Genomic DNA, 21,536 nt, shown 5'->3' on the forward strand with positions numbered 1-21,536 from the left:
AAATTCCACATTCATTTCAAACGCACATTTTTAAATTAATTTATTAATTTCCACATTTCGATATAAATAAACAAACGAAAAGCTCCCACAGTACAATTACTAAAAAAACGTCATTATTTTCATGCACGATCTACAGAAAATTACCACAAACAAGAAATCTACAAGTGTAAACGAAGAAGAAATCTGCAGAGGCGCGTCAAAAAGAAATCTACAATGGTACGCGAAAAAGAAATCTACAAATCACACAAAGAATAAATTTGTAACTCGTTTCTAGATGGCGCCACACTTAAAAATTTCTCTTCTTTCGCATCCACCATTTGATTTTAATTATTCCTGCTATCATTTCCTTCTTCTCTAAAACTTTGCGTTCTATTATGTATATTTCTCGTAAATTTTTCCACCTTTATACACTTACCTACCCTCCGTATCTTTTAGTAACATTAATCAACTCCCTCAAAAGGAAAATTGCCTAAGAAGTCCTGTTCTATATCCTTCCTTTTACTTACTATAAATACCTATTGTCTTAACAGAATTATTTCACTTAGCAGATGCATCAACAATTTCAAATTTACAATTCTATTTTATACACATAATTCTTGTATTGTGACAAAAATTATTAGTACCTTTGCATTATGTATTCTTATCTTATATAAATATTAAAATCACATAAAAAATTAAATGTCAATACGTACAGAAATATATCTACTTTTTCTCCTTAAAATAATATGTAAAATTTATTTTCTTCTTATATCACCACATCTTCCTCATCCATAAAACTTAAATAATAATTACGACAATATAATTTGCTGCATTATCTACTAAGTTAAGAATAATATAATATTTTTACTATATGTATGTTCGAGTTATAATAAAAAAAAGAACTCTTTGATTAGTTAAGTTTCGATCATAAGTTAATAGTCTATATGAATTTTTGGGTAGTTGACTTATTTGTGTGGACGAAAAATAAATCTGACGTGATAAGTACGGCCAAATTGTTTTTGTAAGTGTTAGATTGAAATTTGAAAACAACTTTATTCCTCTTTAAAAAACATATTTTGAATACTTAAGATTTTACATTGATTTGATACTTAATAACAAAGCTTGTTTACGGTTTGAACATCATTTTTCCCATAATCTCTCAATGAAACGGAATAAGATACTTTATAAAAATAAATATAATACCTTTCAAATGAAATATTACTCAATCTTCCCACCCATTTAAGATTTGAATAGTTGTTTCCACCCCTGTTAGAAGATACTTGCAATTTAATAAAAAACCGCAAAAGAACGCCGCCCTTAAAAATAAAATCGACATGTTTTAGTATATTCACGTATTTTCTATTATAGCGAATATCGAAAGGTGGTTCATTTACTAATTAACAAACTGTATTGAAATAGTAGTTAAATTAATTTTATATATAATTGTTCAATACAAGTTTCATCAATTGCACAACTTTAACTGAAATCTAACATGGTAAAAATTTTAAATTCCTACTTTTTTCTGTCACCGTCAAGAATATTTTCCCTAACAAACAGCTTGCGCATTTAAAGGTGGCAGAATTTTTTTCTCTACATTCAAGTTGGAACCACAATTTCATATCTTTTGGCTTTGGTTTTTATGCTCAAAAGACAGGCAACTATAGTACGTACCTTTCTACAAAAAATGTAATATTTAGTATGTTTAATTATATACAAAAGTATTAAAATCTCACAAATTTTGCTTGAAGTGATTGAAAATAATACAAATGATGTGATCGTTTATGAAAAGACTGCTTTGCGACAGTACCAATAATAAGTTTTAATTGTGTTAGAAAAAAAAAATTATTACTAGTTTGTATGGTCTGTAAGTATTAAAATAGGTATTGGAAATTTATTAAAAACTCCTTCAACAGTAAGTTTCTTTTCTTTCTTACCTTCTAGTTCCTAGTTCTATAGATATTCTATCGATCGACTGGGATGACAACTTTCTTGTTTTTTTCTTCTCAATTTTAAATGACACAATATTTTCATTTAAAACGTAAAATTTTAAGTTAATTTCCACATTTTAATTAATGTAAATAAACGAAGAACTCTCACAGTCCGATTACTGAAGAATGTTGTTATTGTCATATACTATCGGCCACAAAAGTGGTCGACCAGTTTCAAATTAAAATCGCTTGCGGTACTGTGGGTCGGATACCTTTTTTTTTGTCACACTTGACCTACATTACTTTTTGTTGGATCCTCCTTTTTGTGTATATACATCAATATTTTGCGCAAAAACATGTATTGCTGGCCCAATTCATTGAGACAATTTTATTTTTTGGTATTTTCTCAGTTTATCATTAAGGCGCAATGGCTCCGAATCTGAGCAAAGACATTAAAAGTAATATAGTACTTCTGTAGTATAAGTAATTCTGCTTTTTTCTCTCAATAAGCTAGGCCGGTCTTGGAGTGCCAAGCAAAAAATGCAATTATTATGCCTCAAAAATTTATAATCGTATAGCTTGATTGATAATTAATTTGCCTGCATAACATTTTTGAGTCCCGGTGAACTGGCAATTTTTCAAACAAGGGCAAATTCTATTGAGTACGTTCGGATGCTCGACGAAGTTATGCTTTCTTTTGTTCGTACTTTGTATCCTGTGGCAGAAATGCCTGTCATCAATTATGTTGATGACAACTCTAGGATACATCGCGCAAACATCGTGAAGGACTGGTATCACGAGCATCCAGACATAAATAATCTTCCCTGGCCTGCATATTCACCAGACCTAAACCCCATAGAAAATTTATGGGGCCTAATGGTTCAAAGGTGGCACAATAACAATGAACGTACTACCGAAGATTTGGTGGCACGTTGCAACCAAATCTGGAATGCGGTTAGAGATTCACCCTTGTGTCAAAACCTTGTGGGTTTAATGGGCCGGAGGCTACAAGATGTCATCGACGCCAATGGGGGAGTAATCCGCTATTAGAATTGTTTATTTTTTATTTTGTCATTTATTTATATAAATTTTAAGTTTATTTCCTCTGGATCGTAGTGTATTTCCGAAAAAAATGTGTCTTGAAATTTTTCCTTTTAACGTACGCATTACAAAAAACGCCGTTTATGTCATCTTTTGTCTAAAGAACTTTTGCGACATAAAAATCACTTGATTGTTAAGTGAGAGGTAGGAAACAGTCGGACTAGTTAATTTCTAATTCTCAGCAAAATATTATTGTTAATAAAAGTCTTGAAGTTTAGTAAGTTGTTCTACAATGTTTTATAAATTGTTGGTCTTGTTTATAATTGAATTTAACATGTATTTTTTTAGTTTTTATCTTAAACAATTATATAGCCATATCAACTTTTGCAATTTACAAAATTCAATGTTAATATAGTGATGTTTTCATACAATTACTAACCGAATTGATTTATTTGAAATTAGCAGCCTTAAACTATCCTTGCAAACTTGATATTAGATATAAAATTCTAAATTTATTCGCTCGACACAACGTTTTTATTGTGGATCATTTTTTGTGAACTGATAAGGCGCCTTCGCTCGGAATACGCATCAAGCGATTTTGAACCTTAGCATGGTCGACCACTTTTGTGGCCGATAGTACATTGTACAGAAAATTACCACAAAGAAAAAGTCTGCATGCGCATATCATTCAGGTTTACAGATAACGCCACAAATAAAATATCAATAACTAGATTCTTTAACGATAAAATATATTTATAATGAGTAAATACATTTCTTATTTCAAAGAAAAATTCATTGAAAAAGAAATCAGAGGCTCTTTCGGAATTTAGAATTTCACACATCATGTTCATTATTATTATTATGTCAGGTTACTATTTTATAGAAAACAAAACACAAGTTTAGGTAACACTTCTTTATTTCTCTAGAATCGGGAATCCAATGAATTCCCTTTAAGATGCGTGGGAGTCACTCCGTGTGCATCTGCTTTTCTTCCAAATGACTGACATCGTACCTTCAACATTCTTTCCACGCTTGCATCCCTTAATCATCCTCTTTGCACCTCCATATGTTTTTAGGCGAGATGGTAAACAGACCTTTATCTTTTACCACAAATGATCTATTTTGACTAGTACAAGTTTAGTCCATTTCTAATTTACAATGGAACACCAGCAGGTGTCTGTGACATTCCGCATATGCCCAAGGATAAATTACAACACTATGAGATAACATGTTTTTTACACTTACATTAAATGGATTGATAAGCAACCCCGTATTACTTTGTTTATGAAAGCTCACATTTACAAATGCATATACAGTAACCGGTGTAAAGTAGGCGCCTTATGGATTTTTTTAAAATTTAACTATCAAAAAATTGTGTGCAGTTTCATTTGAAAGTGTACGTATGTTTTTTTTTCATACAACCAAGTGTGAATTATTCAGCTACCCAAATATGCAACCTTTGGCACAATTTTAACAAGATTGATCCGTAATACGGTTTGTTTGATCACGACACCGGAGCTATAGATTTAGCACGTGTAAGTCAAATGAAGGTCTTTTCATTGCTAACAAATATGATAAATAAGTACTTAATATTACTTTTATTTGGAAAAATCATTTCAAGCAAAACAAACAGAAGTTTATATCAAACACGAATTAAGATAATGCAGTATATAAAACCATTGTACTTCATAGGTAAACAAAATCAAACATTTAAAAATCGTTAATATTAGTTAATGTACAGTAACACCACAATGATCGGTTTCGTTATACTTCTTTTAATTGTACTTTTGGTGGCTTATCTACCCCTAAAGCGTAAACATTCCTATTGGACTAGAAGGGGCGTACTTCAAATCGAACCCAACTTTTTGTTTGGAAATTTCAGAGATGTCGCACTGGGCAAAAACATCAATCCCAAAGTTATTATGGCCGCTTACAAGGCGTTCAAAAAAGCTGGTGTGCAGCACGGTAATATTTTCGATATTTCAGTTTTTTAGGTTCCCCATAAAACCGCCTTTTAGGTGGCATATACATGACGTACTGTCCTCTATGGATACCAGTAGATTTGAAACTGATCAAGCAAATCATGAATAACGACTCTTCATATTTCGCCGGTCATGGATACTTCTATAAACACAAAGATGACATACTGAGTAACAATCTGTTTAGTGCAGAAGGGAGATATTGGAAAGAATTGCGTAGCAAATTGACTCCCACTTTTACTTGTGGAAAGCTCAAGCTGATGTTCGAAATTCTCAAGATTATAGGAGATAAATTAGAGAAGAAAAGTAAAGAAATTTCTATCTAAAATCACTTTGATTACGGTAATTCAACATTTAGTGGACAATTTGTATCTTCATAAAGAACCGTTAAACGTCAAAGAAGTAGCTGCATGCTTTTCAACGGACGTAATTGCCAGTTGCTTGTTTGGTGTGGAATCCAACACTTTGAACGAGCCAAGCAACGATTTTAGAAAGTACGGCAAAAAGGTATTCGAAACAGGCTTTTTCTGGGAACTGCTGCAGATGTTCGTCAATTGGAATATGCTCAATTTCTTTGGATACTCATGGTTGAGCAAAGACGTAAACAAATTTTTCATTAAACTGGTGAAGGACATAATTCAGTACAGGGAACAAAATTCCATTATCAGGTGATTTTTATATTCATGAGTTTATAAATTGATCTGTTAGTACAAGGGATTTCAGAAACGATTTCTTGCATCTCCTGCTGGAATTGCGGAAAATCGAAAACATAAAAAGGAGCAGCTCGTTTACTTTGAACGATATTACCGCCAACGTGTTTCTTATGTATGTCGCAGGTAATTAAAAATATATTTTAAGCGTAAAATGAAAAGGTGAAAATTGCATTGCAGGATTTGAGACAACATCCTCAACGATATCTTTTTTGATGTACGAGTTGGCCATACATCAGGACATTCAGGAAAAAGTGCGGAAGGAAATTTTGAAAGTTCTTGCGGAAGTTCCGGATGGCCACTTAACCTACGACCACTTGCAAAAGATGAATTATTGCGATAAAGTTATTCAGGGTGGAAATTACATGGACATAATTTAGGACGAGTGACTTAAAAGAAAAATTATTTATAGAAACTCTGCGTCGTCATTCTGTAGCGAGTCATATTCCGCGACTCTGCACCACAGACTATAAAATTCCAGACTCTAACGTGATTATTCAGAAAGGTACGAATGTGCTCATTCCCTCATGGAGCATTCACAACGATACAGAGTTCTTTCCGAACCCAGAGCAGTTTGATCCAGAAAACTTTAGCGAGGAAAGTAAAGCTGCTCGTCCGAAGCTCACGTTCCTTGCTTTCGGAAAAGGTCCCAGACAATGCTTTGGTAACAAACGTTTCTGATCTCTCAGTGACATATTTGCATTCAATTCAATTTGTAGGAATGCGGTTTGCTTATCTTGAGCTTAAACTGACGTTGGTGAAGTACTTGAAGAATTACAAATACTCTTTGAACGAAAAGACACCAAAGGAAATTGAGTATCATGCAAACCCCATTACTATTGAACCCAAGGGGAAAATATTACTAGATATTTCTCAGATTTAAGAGTTTCAAATAAAATGGAAAATTGATAAAGATTTCTTAGCACATTTTTTCCATGTCATTTTTTACCTTTCAAACAAAAAAACATCGGCCTCACCGAATAAGCTCCAAAATTCAATTTTAATTGATAGAACCAGTTTTCTCTCTTTGTCAAGACTATGTGAGAAAAAATGATAGATACACACTCGCATCGATAAACCGAAAGAATCAGCTGTAATCTGTCACGAATGTCTATTTAAAAAAATAATTTAAAACATACACACAAGATTAATCGACTTTTAACTAATTAGTAATTAATCAACTACCAGTAAATCATGTCCTTTGATAACGGAAAAGGCGAACTAGAAGTTAATAGACTCCCAACTGATGCCGAAGAATTCGAATGGAGCGGTTGGACTTTTAAATACACAAAATCCCATATCTTGCACTCACTGTGTAGCTCTTCAGAGAAATGCAAAAAGCAGGCAGCAGAACAGTGTTTACTGTGTTTGTAAGTGCTTTAAGATTTTCGTGTAAGTGTTAAAAGCCTGTTTCTAGGTACACAACATGCCTAGATCTACCTCACTTGCCAGAAATGGTATTTCCGAGAAACATACTCACTGTGGTCCATCCAAATGGGGGGAGAATTGAATTCAACACATTGGAAGCATTGAAAAAAGTCTGCAGTAGCAATTTGCCTATTCAAGTGGCATGCTCAGAAGCTTGGAAGGAATCACGGTAAATCAAATAATTTGAAGGAATTTTTTTGGGTAATTAAAAAAGTAGATCTGCAGAACATTTAGAACAAAAGATAAAGCCATTTGACTGGACGTTCAGCACTGATTATTCAGGCACTTTAAGTAAAGAAGCTCATATAGAAGAAACAAATGAGATAATAGATATGGAAATGTTAAAGCAAAAAGAGAAAATTCTGTTCTATCATGAGATGACACTGTATGAGGATGAGCTGCATGATAATGGAATATCATCTTTAACAATTAAAATTGTAAATTTTATTTGAAGATTAACAAACTGAATAATTGTCATTATTTTTTTATTTTTAGAGAGTAATGCCAAGTTCATTTTTTGTTCTCCTCAGGTTCTTTTTGAGAGTGGATGGAGTTATGGTAAGAGTAAATGACACTAGAGTGTTTCATGATTTCTCAAAAGACTTTGTTATAAGAGAGTTCACAAACAAGGAATGTGAAGTTAAAGATTTGAAATTACCCTTAACCCTATTTGGAGATCCCAACATGTTAGCACCCTACATGCCATTAAAAAAATCTATTAATGAAAAAATTACCTTTCCTAAAATTTAGCTGTAGAAATTTTATTAATAAACATATGTTTAAATTCTTGAAAATGATTTTATTTGTTGAGGGAATGTAAAAAAGAGGAAGAAAGGAACTTACAATTTATAAATTTAAAGTCTATATTTATAAAACTTTAAGCAATGAATTCATAAGGAATGGGGGCTAAACCAACAGCGCCATCCTTTCCACTCACAATATGTGCTGGTCGGGGCTGAGCAGGCTGTCTCTTTAAATTGACCTTGATGTTCTTTTCTTTAGCCTCACGACGTAGTTTTTCGTTTTGTTTCACTCTTTCAAGGAAATCCTGCCTGCACTTTGAATGATTGACATGCTCAATGCGAATGTTGATTCTCTTAGGGATGATTTTCCCACGGACCCTAAAAATTATTTTTATAAATATTTTCAATAGTAATCGTCTATCATTAAACTTTAATTTGATCTCTTAGAATTACGTCTACATTTAAAACTAACATTTTTTTAAAAATCAAATAATGTATTCATTATTAAGTTGACTGAAAATTTGGTTTGAACAAACATTTAAGTAATCTTACCTCTTATTGACAATAACTCCCAAAGCATGAGCGGTGACATTGAAGACACGTCCAGTCTTACCGTGGTAAACTTTGTAGGGCATGCCCTTCTGCACAGCTCCATTACCTTTAATATCCACAATATCACCGATCTTATACACTTTCATGTATGTGGACAATGGGATGACCCCATGTTTCTTGAATTTGCGTGAGAACAAATCTCTGGTACCACGACGATAACCTTTTGAGTTCGTCATTTTCTAGAATACAAGTAATAATAGGGTTTTTGTGCAAACGAGTGAATTTTCCAGTTTGAGGTTAAGTTGTCCACATGCTGATACTTGAAGGGTCTGTGAGCGACATCTTTGGTGCTGGGAAATGCGGGTGGATGTTATGCGGGAAATTTGATAATATGGAGTTCATTTTTAAGGAATATTTTGATATTTTATTGGATATATTACGAAAACTTACCTAAAAACGAGTTTCAACAGTCCTAAACAACCGAAAACCGTCTTTTGGACGAGAATTGAAAAGAGAAAGAACACGAGAAAAGGATGGAATAATGAGAGAAATAGAGTTTAGTGACGTTAATGACAATAGGTTTTTTCGTTCTGGCTGAATTTCTTGTGCTGTCTTATATCTTCTACACCGAATCGTTTTTTATCCCAAATTTGACAGAACTCAATCTAATTCGTGTAAATTTAAAGTGGCAAAATTTATATTAATTTAAAAATTAATGTCTGAAACTGTAGGACAAGATAGACCTAAATCCATGTATTATCATGACAATTATGGACTGGTTTAAAATTTTGTGTACTGTATTTCGACAGTACACTAACTGTCAGAAGAGAATCGGTGTAGATAAGTGCAATATAGAGAGTAAAAAACAAATCTATGGCAGTTGACTCATTTTATTGAGAGAGAAAAAGAGACTTATTAAGGAAGTAAAGTACGTGAAAAAGATAGAGAATTGAAACGATAGTGGTACAGGGTTGCCCATCGTGGTAAACAGGGGTAAAGAGCGGTTTTCCTGTTTGATTTTTGTTTATTTGAAATAGAAAAAGTATTGTTTTGAATTAAAATTTGGAGGCATTTTAGATCTTCCAGGTTTTAATTCCTTATTTAGCATTTAAACTCTTTTTGCGCCTCTTGTGCTTCATATTTCAAGCCATAATTCCATATTTTTTGTGTGATACCAGCATTCATTTACAGTCTTGTGCTTTGTCCTTCAAGAAGAATACTCTTCAGATCAGTCAACAGCAGGCTTCTGTGTATTACACGGAAAATGGTTAAAATCATTTACAAAGCTGGCGATAAAGTTTTTGCCAAAGTGAAGGGCTATCCACCATGGCCTGCAAAGGTGAGTATTCAGCATCATATTATCATTCATCATTAGGTTAAGAAAGGCCCTTGGTAACAGAAAAAATTCATAATAATTCAGGGGACTTTCCTACATTGTGATCATATATTTCTGCAGCTTCTAATCCATTTTTAATTCCATATTTTTGAAAAGTTTCTACCTGTTTTGAACATCTAGGATGTATGTTTAAACCAGCAAAAATTAAATTAAATGAATTGCTCTCTCAATACATCTTTTTAAAAATATCCCATTTTAATGAAATGAGATAATGTTACAGTCTAAATGAGGGTGAAAATATAGATCTCTGTGATTGTTAAGAAATACATTGCAGAAATACTTGGCACTATTTGTCTATATTTATTATCAAACACTTTATATAGTTGCCAAACTAAGGGTATAATTCTATAACATCTGATTTATCTTTACAACAGTGTATTGTTGCAACTTGCATAGTTTTATATCAAAGTTACAGCTGTATGTGGTCAAAATTAGATGTAAATAGTTTCCAAATCCAGGTATTAATACCTATTTCTTACAGATTGTAAGTGAAGCAGGCAGAAAATACAATGTCCTATTTTATGGCACCAAAGAAACGTAAGCACCCCTTGTACCAGTAGTATTTTCTCAAAAAATCTTGAATAATTGTTTCAGAGGCACTATTAAGCCTGAAGATCTTTCCTATTATTCAAAGTACAAAAACAGCTATGTTAAAAAGTATTTAAAGAGACTGGGCTATGAGGATGCAGTCAAGCAAATTGAGGAGGCTATTGAAAATGAAGGGGGGGATGGTAACCCTGTCCCAGATGAGGATGAATCTGTCCAAGAGCTGGATGTTTGTATTATCTTATTTAAGTAGCTTTCTTGAGGGACTTTCTGAATTTTCTTATTAGATGTCTGATACTTCGAGTGCCTCAAGTGTTGCAGATAAAAAAGTATCAAAGAGGAAACCTGTTATAGAAGGTGTAAGAAAAAGCACAGGCAGGGGCAGGAAATTTAGTAGTTCTGCATCAGAATCAAGGGGTATTAAAATTGTCTTCTTTAATGTTTAGTCTAAAATTAAAACTTAATTTTTCTGCATTTAGAAACTTCATTAGAGCCAATTGCCAAGAAACTGAGACGAGAATCCAATACCTCCACTAGTAAATAAAAAAACTTGTACATCGTGATGTAAATTGAAATATAATTTTCAGCTTCAAGAGATGAAAGTGAAAAGAAAGTTAAGAAAGCAGTTGAAGGTATTGACGAGGGTTCTGGAAACATTGAGAAGTTCAAAAACAGCCCAAAAAACGAATTGGAAAACCAGGAAACGAACCAAGTTGAGACAGAGCCTGAACAAGATCCTGTTGAAGAAATCACAAAGGATGAGGAAACCACAAAAGAGTAAGTTTATATGCCAAGAAATCAGTGCTGTTTGGTTAATGATATGCATTTTTTTGCATTTAATTTACTGTGTTGCAATTGGGATAGACATGTCGTTAAACAAAGTCGCATAAAAGAAAGGGTTATTGGATGTTTCTAGGGTTTTGAATTTTGGATATTTTTTTATCCATTTCAGAACCTTCAGTAAAACCAAGAGTTGTTTAAAGAGTCACTGTGCCCTCAGGTGAGTAATGATTAAAAGGAGCATATGATTCTCCTTATGCTGTCTGTTTATATAATAATATAAGGTCAAGAGTTACAGTTTAAAAGAAAATAATTCTAAAAGCCAAAAGAATAAATTTTATAATGAACAAATTAAATTTAAACTAAAACAAACAAACCAAAAACATCTTAGCTGAATCTACAAGTTCTGCACGTTCGCCGCCAAGAACTCCTCGACGCTGTACGGGCTCAAACTTGCCAAGGTATTTTTAATACGCGAAAAAATTTAAATAGTCAATATCCTATTTAAGTGCGGCGGTGAACCATTTTCTTCTGATTGTTATTAACCAATGTTATGTTAAGTAGTTTTTAAACAATATTATCACACCGCCGCCCCTAGATAATTAGTTAAATATTTAGTTGGACATTTGTAGCTATTAGTCTTTGTAGTGTTTTATTAATATGAAAAATTCTTTAAAAAATTGTTTTTAATTTAAACTGTCCAATAACCCTTTTCAGTGCAATAATGTATACATCAAAATTTAATTATTTTCTCGAGATAAAAATTGAGGGCCAATCTAAGGGCAGATTGCTGATAGATGTCAATACACCAAAATACTTCAGTGATCTGCCTTTTAGAGCCAGGTGGAGTAAGACAACCAAGAAATTGATAGATTTTGCCCAGTAGTATAGCAATTTGTAAACTGTGACTTACTTGAAATTTTTAGTGTTTAACGCAGAAATAAAACGAATATAAAAAAAAATAGAAAATGGAAATCGGTAAGCAAATATGCTTAGCGGTTAATTTGTAAATAAGATAAGCAATAAAAATGAATGTCAGTCGTCACAAAATAGAGCAAAGAATTGACGAAATTAAACATATGAAATTTGGTTCTGAACTGTGAGTCATATATCAAAACAAGTGAATAAAAAACTTACCCGTTCGGGTAAGTAGTGAGGACACTAAATGTTTTCCTCACTGACTTTCAAATGGCATCACACGGTTAAAATCAGAGGGTAATCAAACCGGAGTTGGTCGAAGTCTTATTGAATCTCTGGATACCATCAAAATCCTGCTCAATTGAAAACTTGACCATCGCCTTCATGGAACTTGGTATTGAGTTTAGAAAGAAGTGTTGAGACGTAGAGAAGATAAATATGGTGAATTTGTACTGGTTAGTGTGACAACTACTTATCTCTAAATCCCAATAAACTTGCGTTTTAGACTCTAAACAGACATTTCTTGATAGGATTGACAAGGGGTTTGAGCCTTAGATATGTTCTGTTAATTAAATTATAGTTGGGATTTCAAGTCGAGTGACTTTGTAGAGCGCTCTCAGAGCAACTAACCAAAGCTGATCGATACAAAAGAAAAGTGCAAAATTTTTTAGTATGTAGTTCCTGCCTCACTCAATTTGGCTTGGTAAAGAAGATCTATGTGCTTTCTCTGCCTATAATGTTATGCAGTTTAACTATATTTACCGATTGTGGTTAGTTAAGAAGTATTCCATGAGTTCTTATGCTCATTTTTAGTAAATTTAGAAATGTTATTTCCAGCAATTTATCGCAGAACTGGCAAAGTTATAGGGAATCAAAATAGGCTATTTTAAGGCCGTTCCACTGTGTCTGACGCTCAGTTTAATTACGAATTTCATGTTCTTTTTTTCTAAAAGCGGTCAGATTGTTTCACGTCTCAGTAAAGCCTTTTTTTGATTGGGCACTAGTTGCCGTCTTCACTCACCCCGAAAGCAATATTGGGCGTAGTTAAAATTGCAAGCCAAAACGTGAATACCCGAGTTTTGGTTTTTTTGCTGCGCCTCAAATATCATTCAATGAAAATAGCCGACAAACTTTTGTTAAGATTTAAAAGTTTGTGCGATGTTTTCATACATTCATTCCCTCTTTCTTCGTAAACCCACCGGAAATTTGAGCGGCAAGTAAAATGCCTTTTTATGCTTGGTTTTTAGCAAGGAAATGTGCCTCCTTTTGATTTATAACATTTCTTCTTTTAAATCTCAGACCGGAGCTCACCGAGATCGCAGAGAATCTTCAGAAATCACCAAAAAGCTGCTCGATCGAAAACGTGAACATCGTTAAGAAATTTAATGTGACCGCTGATATGATTGTTACTGAACAATTGTTAAACAATCATATTTTATATGTAAGTCTCAATTTGCCCTACAAATAAGCTCGTTTTATATGTGAAATAAATTTGCAGGCAGATTATGTTAAGAAAAACTCAGAATTATTCATAGGTAAGTAGCATTTCCTTCTAGTCGTTCCCTACACGTTCAAACTCTTCACCAGACAAACCCGTGGAAACTCGACGTGCCAGCAAAGACGACGTGCTGCCTGTCAAATTGCCTTCAGGCAAATTATGCTGTGTTAAAATACATCAAGTGCTTCAATGGCCTTTGAGCCATAAAGACGAGTACCAGAGAGCTCTCTACGATGAAAAAGTGGCAAAAGCCGCATTGGAAACTAAAAAGCTGTTGATTAGCGGAACCCAAACCCCCGTTCAAGTCAATCTAGAGGTAATTATGGATATTGGAAAAACCCCGGAGGATGTTAAGGAAATTTTGTACACGCAAGACATTGAGTCTAAAAGATGGCGCTTGAACCGTTTGAAGAAGGAGGCCGAATTGGTCACTTGGGACACCCAAATTAAAAATTCTCTTGGGCTAGATATAGCTATGCCGGATGAAGCGATAAAAAACATAAAAGATTTCTGGAAGTTTGACAAACATCTGGATCTTTTGATGTTTAAAAAGCATCCTCACGTTTTAGACACCATAAGAAGGTTGCGAAAGTACGTGGGAAATGTCTCGGAGTGGGTAATGTCTGCTGAAGATTCTGATATTTTTGCCAAGAAGACTGAGACCATTCGCACCGAAGCGGAGAGAATATACAACAGAGTCAAGGTTATTTGAAGCAACCTTAATCTCGGCTAATAAAAATCTTTGTTGCAATTTTCAGACTGTTCTTGACATGAACGAAAAAAGTGGCACATTTTGGGACAACTTTATGGAACTCGTCGCTGAATTCAGGAAGAAGTGTCGAGACATGGAGGAGAAGGATGTTTTGGTTTTGTGCGCAGAACCTGGTTAGTTCTAATAATTATTTATCACTTTAAGTGGCTATATAAACAAAGTTGCCTTTCAGACTCAAGACAGGCATTTCTTGATAGGATTGACCAGACAGCTGAGTCTGAGGTAAGTTTTACTGAACAAATTATAATTTCTAATTAAGAAAATTTATAGAGCACCACTGTATAACTAACTAAAGTCGTCCAATGCGAGAAGAAGGCACAGGTACCATGATTCTTTTAGCATGTAGGCATTGTACGTATGACTTATTGCCAGAAAGCCCCACAGGCAAAATCACGGCCCCAGGTGGCACACAACATCAAATCCAACTTCCATTCCAAAATCCAGTGTGGAGTTTATAAATCAGACTTTGAAATCAATGAGATTTGGAATTTTTAAGATTTAAAGCGTTATACTAAAATGGGTTTAGTTCGTTTACCAAAAGCATTACATGTCAATTCCGCTTAATTTTGTCACCCATCTAGTGCCATGATTTTTACTGTAATGTGTATGCTTTTTTGCCTATAACGTTGTTAATAGTTTCTGATGCGATTTAATTATATTTGCCGCCAAGTATCTAATAATTATCGATTGTATTGTTATAGTTACGTCATTTCTCATACGTTCTTATGTTCACTTACATTACATTTATGATATAAATTTGGAAATGTTATTTTCTGTAATAATGAATATTATTTTATTGTCGCAATACCATCAGCCACCCAAATTGTGTTAATTTTAAGAAATTATTATTTTTAGTATAAAATGTACGCTGTCGTTCTAGTCCAATGGTTGAGGTTCAGGCAGTGGAATTGTTGCTTTTTCGTCAACTTCTTTAATATCCGTCTGTCGGAAGAAACCAAGAAGTACTCGGGGGGACTTCTTGATTTCTCACAGCAGATTCCATCTCACCGTAAATTTTAGTAATTTCGTTTCCTTTCGTCAGCACATCGGTACCACTGGTATTCAAAAATGAAGTTACATTTTCCAATTGCTTATAAAAAGATGCGAATGCCTCGATTTTCTTCCTTAAAATATCTTCATTGGCATTCTTTTCAGGTCCTGCAAAACTACATTTACTACCTTTTTTTTTAAATTAATGTAAGTACCCTGAGGAGGAGAATAAAGCATCTTCAAATTCAAATTCATCAATTCCATCTGGACTTCTACCAACTCCTTCATGAGCTCCACATTAATAGCTACGTAACAATTTGGTCTGACTTCTTTTAAGATGCTGTTCAACATTTCTAGGGCGTCATATCGCTTTTTTTGTACGGCATATTGAGAATCTAGGTCTTTTTCATAGAAGGCCATAAATCTAAGATTAATCAACTTTTATCAATTTGAGCGTACAATATCACTTAAAATCGGCACCTGTACATCTCGCTCGCATCTAGACTGAGGTTTACATATTGCAAAGGGTAATCTCGCAAGGTATAAAAGAGACGCGCTTTTTTAATCCATTTCTGCATATAAGCAAAGAGTCGTTTTGCCTCTTCAATACTAGTTATGGTGGAAGTCGGTATATATTTGTATGATTCTACATTTAGGCCTTGAAAGGAGAATATCATTGGGGTTTCATGCGGAAGGGGGGTTGCTAATAGTTCAGCAGCATTATTCCCTGAAAATAATTAAAAGAGATTATAACAACTTAGTGAAGCATCGTATAGCGTTCGTAATTTGTCAAGAATATGCAATATTTTTGTAGAATGATAGTAAATTACCATCATGTTTAATTGAATTTTTGGATGTGTCCGCTTCAATCCCTGACGGAATTGTGTTTTTTCTGCTAAATCCAAAAAGTTGCAACCCGTAATAAATCCAAGTTCGGGCCAAATCGGCCTGGACTGCGTACCCTTCTGCATTCGGCACAAGAGAGACTTCTAAAGTGTTCAAAACGCTTTCGGCAGCTGTTAGGTGGTAACTATGAAATCCAGGTTAATTATGAATTTTTTTAGCTTTATTGAAAGTGAATAGTTTTGTAGTTCAAACGTAGTTAATGTTGGATATCGATATTTATACAGAAAGTATGAGCATACATCACACCAACTGAATTAAGGCGAGGTTGCCAAATTGTGATGAAATCGTATTTCAGGGATTTCAGCTTTTTTATAAGAAACATATATATATTTTTATTATTATAAGGAAAAACGGATAATTCATATGCTTTCATATAAATGTTACTTCTTCCGTTCTTAATTTTAGATCTGAAAATATGCGGAAATAGTTACCGACTTTCCCTAGTTCTACAACTTTCTTTAAGACATGACAACGTCCGCAAAACTTACGCTTTCAACTTTGACCTTAATATTGTTTATAGTTTTTTTGATAACGATTTATAATTAAAACCCACAATTAACAGCAAATAAATGTACGAAGTATAGACAATGCTAGCCAAAAATACTATATTACTCTTAAAGGCACAAGGCCCAGACAGTAACCATGACAAATATGAAGCTCTTCTAAAATCCAAAAATTTTGAGGTTAGGCAAGTCAAAACACTGGATTTCGAATTCAAAAATTTGGATAAATTGTCGGAAAAAGTGGAAAATTATGACAACTACAGTGGAATAATATTGTCCAGTCCCAGGTGCGTGCAGGCAGTGCATATGTGTATATTTTCATACATTTTGAAAGCATGGAAATCAAAGTTTAACTTTGTTGTCGGGGAAGCTACATATAGGGATGCCCTAGAGAAATTAGGGCTGGACTGTAGGGGCAGAGATACAGGAAATGGTTTAACTTTATCGAAATTAATATTGGAATGTAAGTAATTTGAATGGCTAGTCAAGATACTCATTTTGTGCCAACAACTAACAAGCAATTGATAGTCGTTATACATTTCCAGATAAACCCCTCTGTGCTAAACCATTCCTTATCCCACATGGCAATTTAAAATCTGATGCAATAAATCTTGAATTAGAGAAGGGAGGTATAGGAGTTGAATGCTTGGAAGTTTATGATTCAGTTGCAAACAATAAAATTGGACATGATTTAGCTGAAGCTACTCAAAACTTTCAGTTAATCCCGGAGTACGTAGCTTTTTTTAGCCCGTCAGGATTTCACAGTTCTATTGAGTATTTGAGGAGGCTGCCCATAGATTTAAAGGAAATCAAGGTAAGATACCCTCAACTTGCACTTTAAATAAGCAAAACTAGACCATAGGAATCAGCATCTAGTTAAAAAATTTTAGTTTATTGCCATTGGTCCAGTAACAGAAATGGCAATTTTAGAGAGTAATTTGCCAGTATGGGGAGTAGCAAAGAGACCAAATCCTGACGACCTTCTTGATGTGATTTTAAATCCTATTCAATGCTAAATTAAGTCTTTAAGGCTAAGAGAAAACTAGGAGAAATAAATTTAGCATAAATTGGGATTGTTTCTTCCTTTGATACGTACGCAGCATTTGGCCAATCCCCTCCTCTAACAAACATGCTTCCCAATTGAAAACATGACTCTGCCCATCTAAGCACATCCCGCTCTGCCATATCAGTTTCTTTTTGAAGTATATCATGTTGCAACTTGAGATTGGCTCTGGTGTCTTTTCCCTTTTGAGTATAAATCCAAAACAGCATTTGCATGTTACTGATTGTAAGACTCGAAAGTTTTGAGGCGCACATCTTCGGGCTTTCTCTGGTGTTCATAAACAAGTCGTCAGTGCTGCAAGATACTTCGTTTTAAATATTGCTCCTTGGTAGATGATTTTCGCACCTAAAAACTTCAGGGTTACACTTTTCGTCCTCCTCAACGACCCTTAAAAGAAGTTGCTCCGCTTCTTCGAGGTGTCCCAGCCTTGACAAGACGTGACTCAGGTGGTTAACTATGCGCATATATAGGAAGGCCACCTTAGGATGTTCCGAATGATCCCTTATAAGATTAAAAGCTTCGTACAGCACATCTTTGCTTTCATCTAGGAGATCGTCCATTAGTAGGATTTTCGCCCTTTCGTAGATAATCGAGGCCTTCATTGAAAGGATTTTTAAGTATTTTTCCGAGTCTTCGCTTTGCTTCGCTATGGAGTGTTAGATTAATGGCATCATGTGGGCAGGTTGTTATACCTACCAAGGGTCTCATCGAGTTTGGCCAGCATTAGCCCGAATTGTTTATGCAGGAGGTTAGGCACTTCACCTCCATCAATTTGCTCGCTCCGGTCGCACCCCAATTTGTAGGACATTGAATGCTTTTTGAGGTCGTTGAAACAGACTTGTAGTTCATCTGCACTGGAAGATTCGGGAGTTCCGGCCATGATTTAATTTTTCCTTAATTTTTCGTAGTTCTGAAGGCTCTGTCACTGCTATTTTGTGACGTGAGATTTCACCTCTTGACTGGGGACAGAGGTGAGTTTTAATCAAAAGCAACCTCAATGATTTTTTATTTAAAACAATATGAAATTGCCATAATACACAGTTTCTTCGAAGTAAATAAATAACATTAAACTATGTTCCAGCCTCTGACAAAATCATACTCATTCGAAGAAAAAGGGTCTTCGAGCAAATTTTTTAGTCCTTTTTGTTCAAAGACCCTCGACACATGAGGAGCTCATATTAATATGTTAATCTGTGGGTTCCTCTCTTTGCTCGTCCAAGTCATTGCTCTTCCCAACTGGTAAATTTGATGCCCCGTTGCCTGAAATTAAAGAAGTATCATTAATAGAGGCAAACTCTGTCGAGACATCAAAGGTAATGAAACTGACGGAGGAAGGGATCAGTTCGAGGATCGTAAAAATTTATGAGCAGATAAAACTCGATGAATTAATTATTCTAATTGCCAATGTTGATTGGCAGCCCTAATAAAACCCCATTTTCGTCTAATAATTGATCAATTAAATACTATTAAAGAATTTAAACAGAGATGATGCTCACTTGACGATGTTTACTCTCTTGATATTAGCTATAAGTGATAGTAGGGAAGTAGGTGTAAACAGTCTAGATGGGTCGTAAAAGTGGCTAATAAGAGACATCAGGAAATGACCCTACCGTTAAAAATAACATACGTCCAAGGATATTCTTCAGGCAGGCTTGACCGTCCTATTCGAGGTCCGAACCACAAATCTGTGGCTTTGGGGTCGTTGCGTTTGTGTAAGATGCTCCAGGTCTTGTCGTTCTTGCCCACTCGGGGGTTTAATAGGAACTGAGGTGCTGATCGCTTGAGGTCTAATAACAACAAAATCAAATTTTTTTAAATTAGAAGTTTCCTTTTAAAGGCTCACTATGAATACCTGAGGGGTTCAGGATATCCGAGAAAATATCATCGTTTTGAATACTAATATCCGGTTTTAATGTGTTTTGTGTAGATTGTAGTGTGCTTTGTTCGTTTCTTTTCCCCGTGCGCATTACCATGCGAAGCTTTCGCTTTGGGGCCTCGAAAGCCGCCTCTGAAAGCCCATACAAGGTTAATTTCTGATTTTCCGCGGAAATGTTCACAATACCGGAACTGTTAGGGTCAGTCTCAGGGCGAGGCTGAAGGGAGAAATTTTCCGATTGCCCGCTACGTTTACCTGGTGGAAAAACGACCGTAAGTCTTCCATCTGGGTTTAAAAATTCGCGCATGAAGCCCCATTTATCGACTAAAACTAAAGTTCTTATGACTGATTGTCTATCAGCGATCTCACCTTGTGCATGTACCTTCATAAATAGAATCGGCTGTTGTATCAGTGTGTGATGGATAATAAGTGTTTCGATCAGTGTTTTGCTCTGTCGAATCAGAAGTGCGTTTTCCTATCCGAGTTATCGGGCGAAACCGCCTTTTAGGGGCTAAAAAAGTTATGCCATTTTTGAAGTTTCCTTAAGAGTTGAAAAGTTATTTAAAACTTCTTTTCAGGCAGAGTTCGTTCATTTAGAGTTATTTATGTGGTTTTCAAAAGTCCTCGGCCCTTAGGCAGTCTTAACTCCCGTTTAAGAAACTTCCTTGAAGCAAAGTTAAGGTTTGATGTACCTTCATCGTCGTATTCGGGGTCCCCGAACCTCTTGCCCACTCGCATATTGACTCTCATAGTGCGTTGAGCGCGATTCCTGATTCCTTTGGAAGGCACTGAAAGGAATTAAGCAATATTTACCTTCAAGACATAAAAGTAAACTGAGTAAAAACCACCCTAGAATATGGAAAAATGCGTACGTGAACAATGATGAAATCAAAAAGAGTAATCATATTATTTGTCAAACAAACCCTCGCATGAAGCAATATAAGTACTATGTGATGCTTTTTGCAATTATTGCTCGCGGCAAAAGAATTTTAATGTAATTAGGTAAATAATGGAATTTTGGCATTATTGTCCTGCAGCTGGGTATTTTTCGTTATTATTAGCGTCAATTTCAACGCTCATGTTGATTTGACAAAGCCTAATTCATACACAAAGCCACTGAAGAATTACGTATATTTGCGATTTCAAATAGGTGAAATCCATTATGGATTATGCATTTTTTCCGCGTAGGCCTAGAGCAGAATTGGGGTCTTTATTAGGGAATTTTTAGACATGGAGAGCAATTTCACATGAAGTAACATCTTTTTTTACATGCAAAAAATATTTGTATGCTGAGTTATATTTCGCTACTGCTTCTTTTTTTACAAACATTTCTTCTGTTCCCCATCAGCCACACGTTCACGTTTCCTTTACAAATGTAAATTCTCATCGGGCGATTTGCGCTTTATTTACACATTATTAAAAACTCACACATTTTATGGAGGTATGCTTATGTGAGGAAAAACTCTGCAGGCAAAGCTTACGTTGCGACTTAAATACATTCGGCAGAAAGCCATCCAACTGGATGGTTATTATTGCAACTTATAGCTAAATGAGACTTACGTATGGATTCACTGTAGTCACTCAACACCTCACAAACAACGCAAAAGGCGAGCAAGACGACCCCTAAACAAAAAAACTTCATGTTTTTTCGGTGGGTTTCGTTGGCGTCTTGCACCACAACAATTGGCCCTGTCGGGGCGGTTTTTCCCCCTTTTATATAGAGCGAATGGGACGCCACAAGGTGTTGCGTCGGAGGCATGGATCCTCTTTGCGTCGACCTGCACTTTTACGAGGGGTGAGCTCCGGATGAATCTTAATAGTTTTCCCCCTTGAAGATAGCTTAAATAGTTTCCCCTTTTAAAGGTAGTTTTCTCATAATTTGTACGTTTTTAGATTTTTCATAGGAATTAAAACAAGAATGAGTTATG

At 34.9% G+C, this 21,536-nt stretch overlaps 7 protein-coding genes and 1 non-coding gene across 9 annotated transcripts; 5 read left to right on the forward strand and 3 right to left on the reverse strand.

Moving 5' to 3' along the window:
- The first annotated feature begins 4,557 nt into the window (after positions 1–4,557).
- Positions 4,558–6,656, forward strand: LOC136416085 (probable cytochrome P450 6a14). Its single transcript, XM_066401086.1, has 7 exons — positions 4,558–4,913; positions 4,967–5,233; positions 5,286–5,595; positions 5,651–5,763; positions 5,818–5,991; positions 6,050–6,301; positions 6,357–6,656. The coding sequence occupies exons 1-7, from the start codon at positions 4,682–4,684 to the stop codon at positions 6,518–6,520; spliced, it is 1,512 nt and encodes a 503-aa protein (XP_066257183.1). The 5' UTR covers positions 4,558–4,681; the 3' UTR covers positions 6,521–6,656.
- Positions 6,657–6,762: 106 nt separating this feature from the next.
- LOC136416086 (TIP41-like protein) lies at positions 6,763–7,859 on the forward strand. The gene is made up of 4 exons (XM_066401087.1): positions 6,763–7,007; positions 7,055–7,234; positions 7,283–7,502; positions 7,561–7,859. Exons 1-4 carry the CDS (start codon positions 6,832–6,834, stop codon positions 7,813–7,815), a joined length of 831 nt encoding a protein of 276 aa, XP_066257184.1. The 5' UTR covers positions 6,763–6,831; the 3' UTR covers positions 7,816–7,859.
- Positions 7,860–7,910: 51 nt separating this feature from the next.
- Positions 7,911–8,629, reverse strand: RpL21 (ribosomal protein L21). The gene is made up of 2 exons (XM_066401088.1): positions 8,361–8,629; positions 7,911–8,186 (listed from the first exon to the last, which is right to left on the reverse strand). Exons 1-2 carry the CDS (start codon positions 8,594–8,596, stop codon positions 7,943–7,945), a joined length of 480 nt encoding a protein of 159 aa, XP_066257185.1. The 5' UTR covers positions 8,597–8,629; the 3' UTR covers positions 7,911–7,942.
- A 647-nt stretch (positions 8,630–9,276) lies between these two features.
- Positions 9,277–14,970, forward strand: Jasper (JIL-1 anchoring and stabilizing protein). The gene is made up of 13 exons (XM_066401462.1): positions 9,277–9,353; positions 9,552–9,699; positions 10,238–10,293; positions 10,351–10,531; positions 10,590–10,719; positions 10,782–10,838; positions 10,890–11,079; positions 13,300–13,441; positions 13,499–13,535; positions 13,588–14,201; positions 14,257–14,383; positions 14,443–14,492; positions 14,541–14,970. Exons 2-13 carry the CDS (start codon positions 9,625–9,627, stop codon positions 14,553–14,555), a joined length of 1,674 nt encoding a protein of 557 aa, XP_066257559.1. The 5' UTR covers positions 9,277–9,353; positions 9,552–9,624; the 3' UTR covers positions 14,556–14,970.
- On the forward strand, positions 13,038–13,173 carry LOC136416350 (small Cajal body-specific RNA 14). The gene has a single exon (XR_010752701.1). It is a non-coding gene; the product is annotated as a small Cajal body-specific RNA 14 (non-coding RNA).
- Positions 14,971–15,020: 50 nt separating the features above from the next.
- On the reverse strand, positions 15,021–18,612 carry LOC136416301 (KIF-binding protein-like). Its single transcript, XM_066401423.1, has 7 exons — positions 18,429–18,612; positions 18,078–18,378; positions 17,766–18,026; positions 16,091–16,290; positions 15,741–15,987; positions 15,476–15,684; positions 15,021–15,428 (listed from the first exon to the last, which is right to left on the reverse strand). Exons 1-7 carry the CDS (start codon positions 18,610–18,612, stop codon positions 15,202–15,204), a joined length of 1,629 nt encoding a protein of 542 aa, XP_066257520.1. The 3' UTR covers positions 15,021–15,201.
- LOC136416346 (uroporphyrinogen-III synthase-like) lies at positions 16,679–17,742 on the forward strand. The gene is made up of 3 exons (XM_066401465.1): positions 16,679–17,132; positions 17,215–17,483; positions 17,560–17,742. The coding sequence occupies exons 1-3, from the start codon at positions 16,754–16,756 to the stop codon at positions 17,683–17,685; spliced, it is 774 nt and encodes a 257-aa protein (XP_066257562.1). The 5' UTR covers positions 16,679–16,753; the 3' UTR covers positions 17,686–17,742.
- Positions 18,613–18,722: 110 nt separating the features above from the next.
- Positions 18,723–21,434, reverse strand: LOC136416344 (uncharacterized). 2 transcript variants are annotated; one of them, XM_066401463.1, is made up of 7 exons: positions 21,169–21,434; positions 20,301–20,396; positions 19,991–20,119; positions 19,795–19,938; positions 19,585–19,740; positions 19,343–19,519; positions 18,723–18,992 (listed from the first exon to the last, which is right to left on the reverse strand). In XM_066401463.1, the coding sequence occupies exons 1-7, from the start codon at positions 21,365–21,367 to the stop codon at positions 18,919–18,921; spliced, it is 975 nt and encodes a 324-aa protein (XP_066257560.1). In that variant the 5' UTR covers positions 21,368–21,434; the 3' UTR covers positions 18,723–18,918. The 2 variants fall into 2 exon arrangements, with proteins under 2 accessions (XP_066257560.1, XP_066257561.1); XM_066401464.1 differs by having other exon boundaries at positions 19,795–19,932; positions 21,169–21,433.
- Positions 21,435–21,536: the final 102 nt, after the last annotated feature.

The sequence above is a fragment of the Euwallacea similis genome, chromosome 22 (assembly GCF_039881205.1).
Source record: "Euwallacea similis isolate ESF13 chromosome 22, ESF131.1, whole genome shotgun sequence".
Taxonomy (NCBI): domain Eukaryota; kingdom Metazoa; phylum Arthropoda; class Insecta; order Coleoptera; family Curculionidae; genus Euwallacea; species Euwallacea similis.

Excerpts from the sequence above, each read along its gene's own strand:
- LOC136416346 (XM_066401465.1), top strand. The coding sequence starts at position 16,754 with ATGCTAGCCAAAAATACTATATTACTCTTAAAGGCACAAGGCCCAGAC. Across the intron at positions 17,133-17,214 it reads ATCGAAATTAATATTGGAAT|ATAAACCCCTCTGTGCTAAA; the intron begins GTAAGTAATTTG and ends ATACATTTCCAG. Across the intron at positions 17,484-17,559 it reads TAGATTTAAAGGAAATCAAG|TTTATTGCCATTGGTCCAGT; the intron begins GTAAGATACCCT and ends AAAAAATTTTAG.
- LOC136416085 (XM_066401086.1), top strand. The coding sequence starts at position 4,682 with ATGTACAGTAACACCACAATGATCGGTTTCGTTATACTTCTTTTAATT. Across the intron at positions 5,764-5,817 it reads GTTTCTTATGTATGTCGCAG|GATTTGAGACAACATCCTCA; the intron begins GTAATTAAAAAT and ends ATTGCATTGCAG. Across the intron at positions 5,992-6,049 it reads TTGCGATAAAGTTATTCAGG|AAACTCTGCGTCGTCATTCT; the intron begins GTGGAAATTACA and ends AATTATTTATAG.
- LOC136416086 (XM_066401087.1), top strand. The coding sequence starts at position 6,832 with ATGTCCTTTGATAACGGAAAAGGCGAACTAGAAGTTAATAGACTCCCA. Across the intron at positions 7,008-7,054 it reads GAACAGTGTTTACTGTGTTT|GTACACAACATGCCTAGATC; the intron begins GTAAGTGCTTTA and ends GCCTGTTTCTAG. Across the intron at positions 7,235-7,282 it reads GAAGCTTGGAAGGAATCACG|ATCTGCAGAACATTTAGAAC; the intron begins GTAAATCAAATA and ends TTAAAAAAGTAG.
- RpL21 (XM_066401088.1), bottom strand. The coding sequence starts at position 8,596 with ATGACGAACTCAAAAGGTTATCGTCGTGGTACCAGAGATTTGTTCTCA. Across the intron at positions 8,187-8,360 it reads GGAGTTATTGTCAATAAGAG|GGTCCGTGGGAAAATCATCC; the intron begins GTAAGATTACTT and ends AATAATTTTTAG.
- LOC136416344 (XM_066401463.1), bottom strand. The coding sequence starts at position 21,367 with ATGCCTCCGACGCAACACCTTGTGGCGTCCCATTCGCTCTATATAAAA. Across the intron at positions 20,397-21,168 it reads TGACTACAGTGAATCCATAC|TGCCTTCCAAAGGAATCAGG; the intron begins GTAAGTCTCATT and ends AATTCCTTTCAG. Across the intron at positions 19,939-19,990 it reads AGCCGATTCTATTTATGAAG|TTTTAGTCGATAAATGGGGC; the intron begins GTACATGCACAA and ends TAAGAACTTTAG.
- LOC136416301 (XM_066401423.1), bottom strand. The coding sequence starts at position 18,612 with ATGGCCGGAACTCCCGAATCTTCCAGTGCAGATGAACTACAAGTCTGT. Across the intron at positions 18,027-18,077 it reads TGTAACCCTGAAGTTTTTAG|CACTGACGACTTGTTTATGA; the intron begins GTGCGAAAATCA and ends AGTATCTTGCAG. Across the intron at positions 16,291-17,765 it reads GGGGATTGGCCAAATGCTGC|TTACCACCTAACAGCTGCCG; the intron begins GTACGTATCAAA and ends TGGATTTCATAG.
- Jasper (XM_066401462.1), top strand. The coding sequence starts at position 9,625 with ATGGTTAAAATCATTTACAAAGCTGGCGATAAAGTTTTTGCCAAAGTG. Across the intron at positions 9,700-10,237 it reads ATCCACCATGGCCTGCAAAG|ATTGTAAGTGAAGCAGGCAG; the intron begins GTGAGTATTCAG and ends TATTTCTTACAG. Across the intron at positions 10,720-10,781 it reads TTCTGCATCAGAATCAAGGG|AAACTTCATTAGAGCCAATT; the intron begins GTATTAAAATTG and ends TTCTGCATTTAG.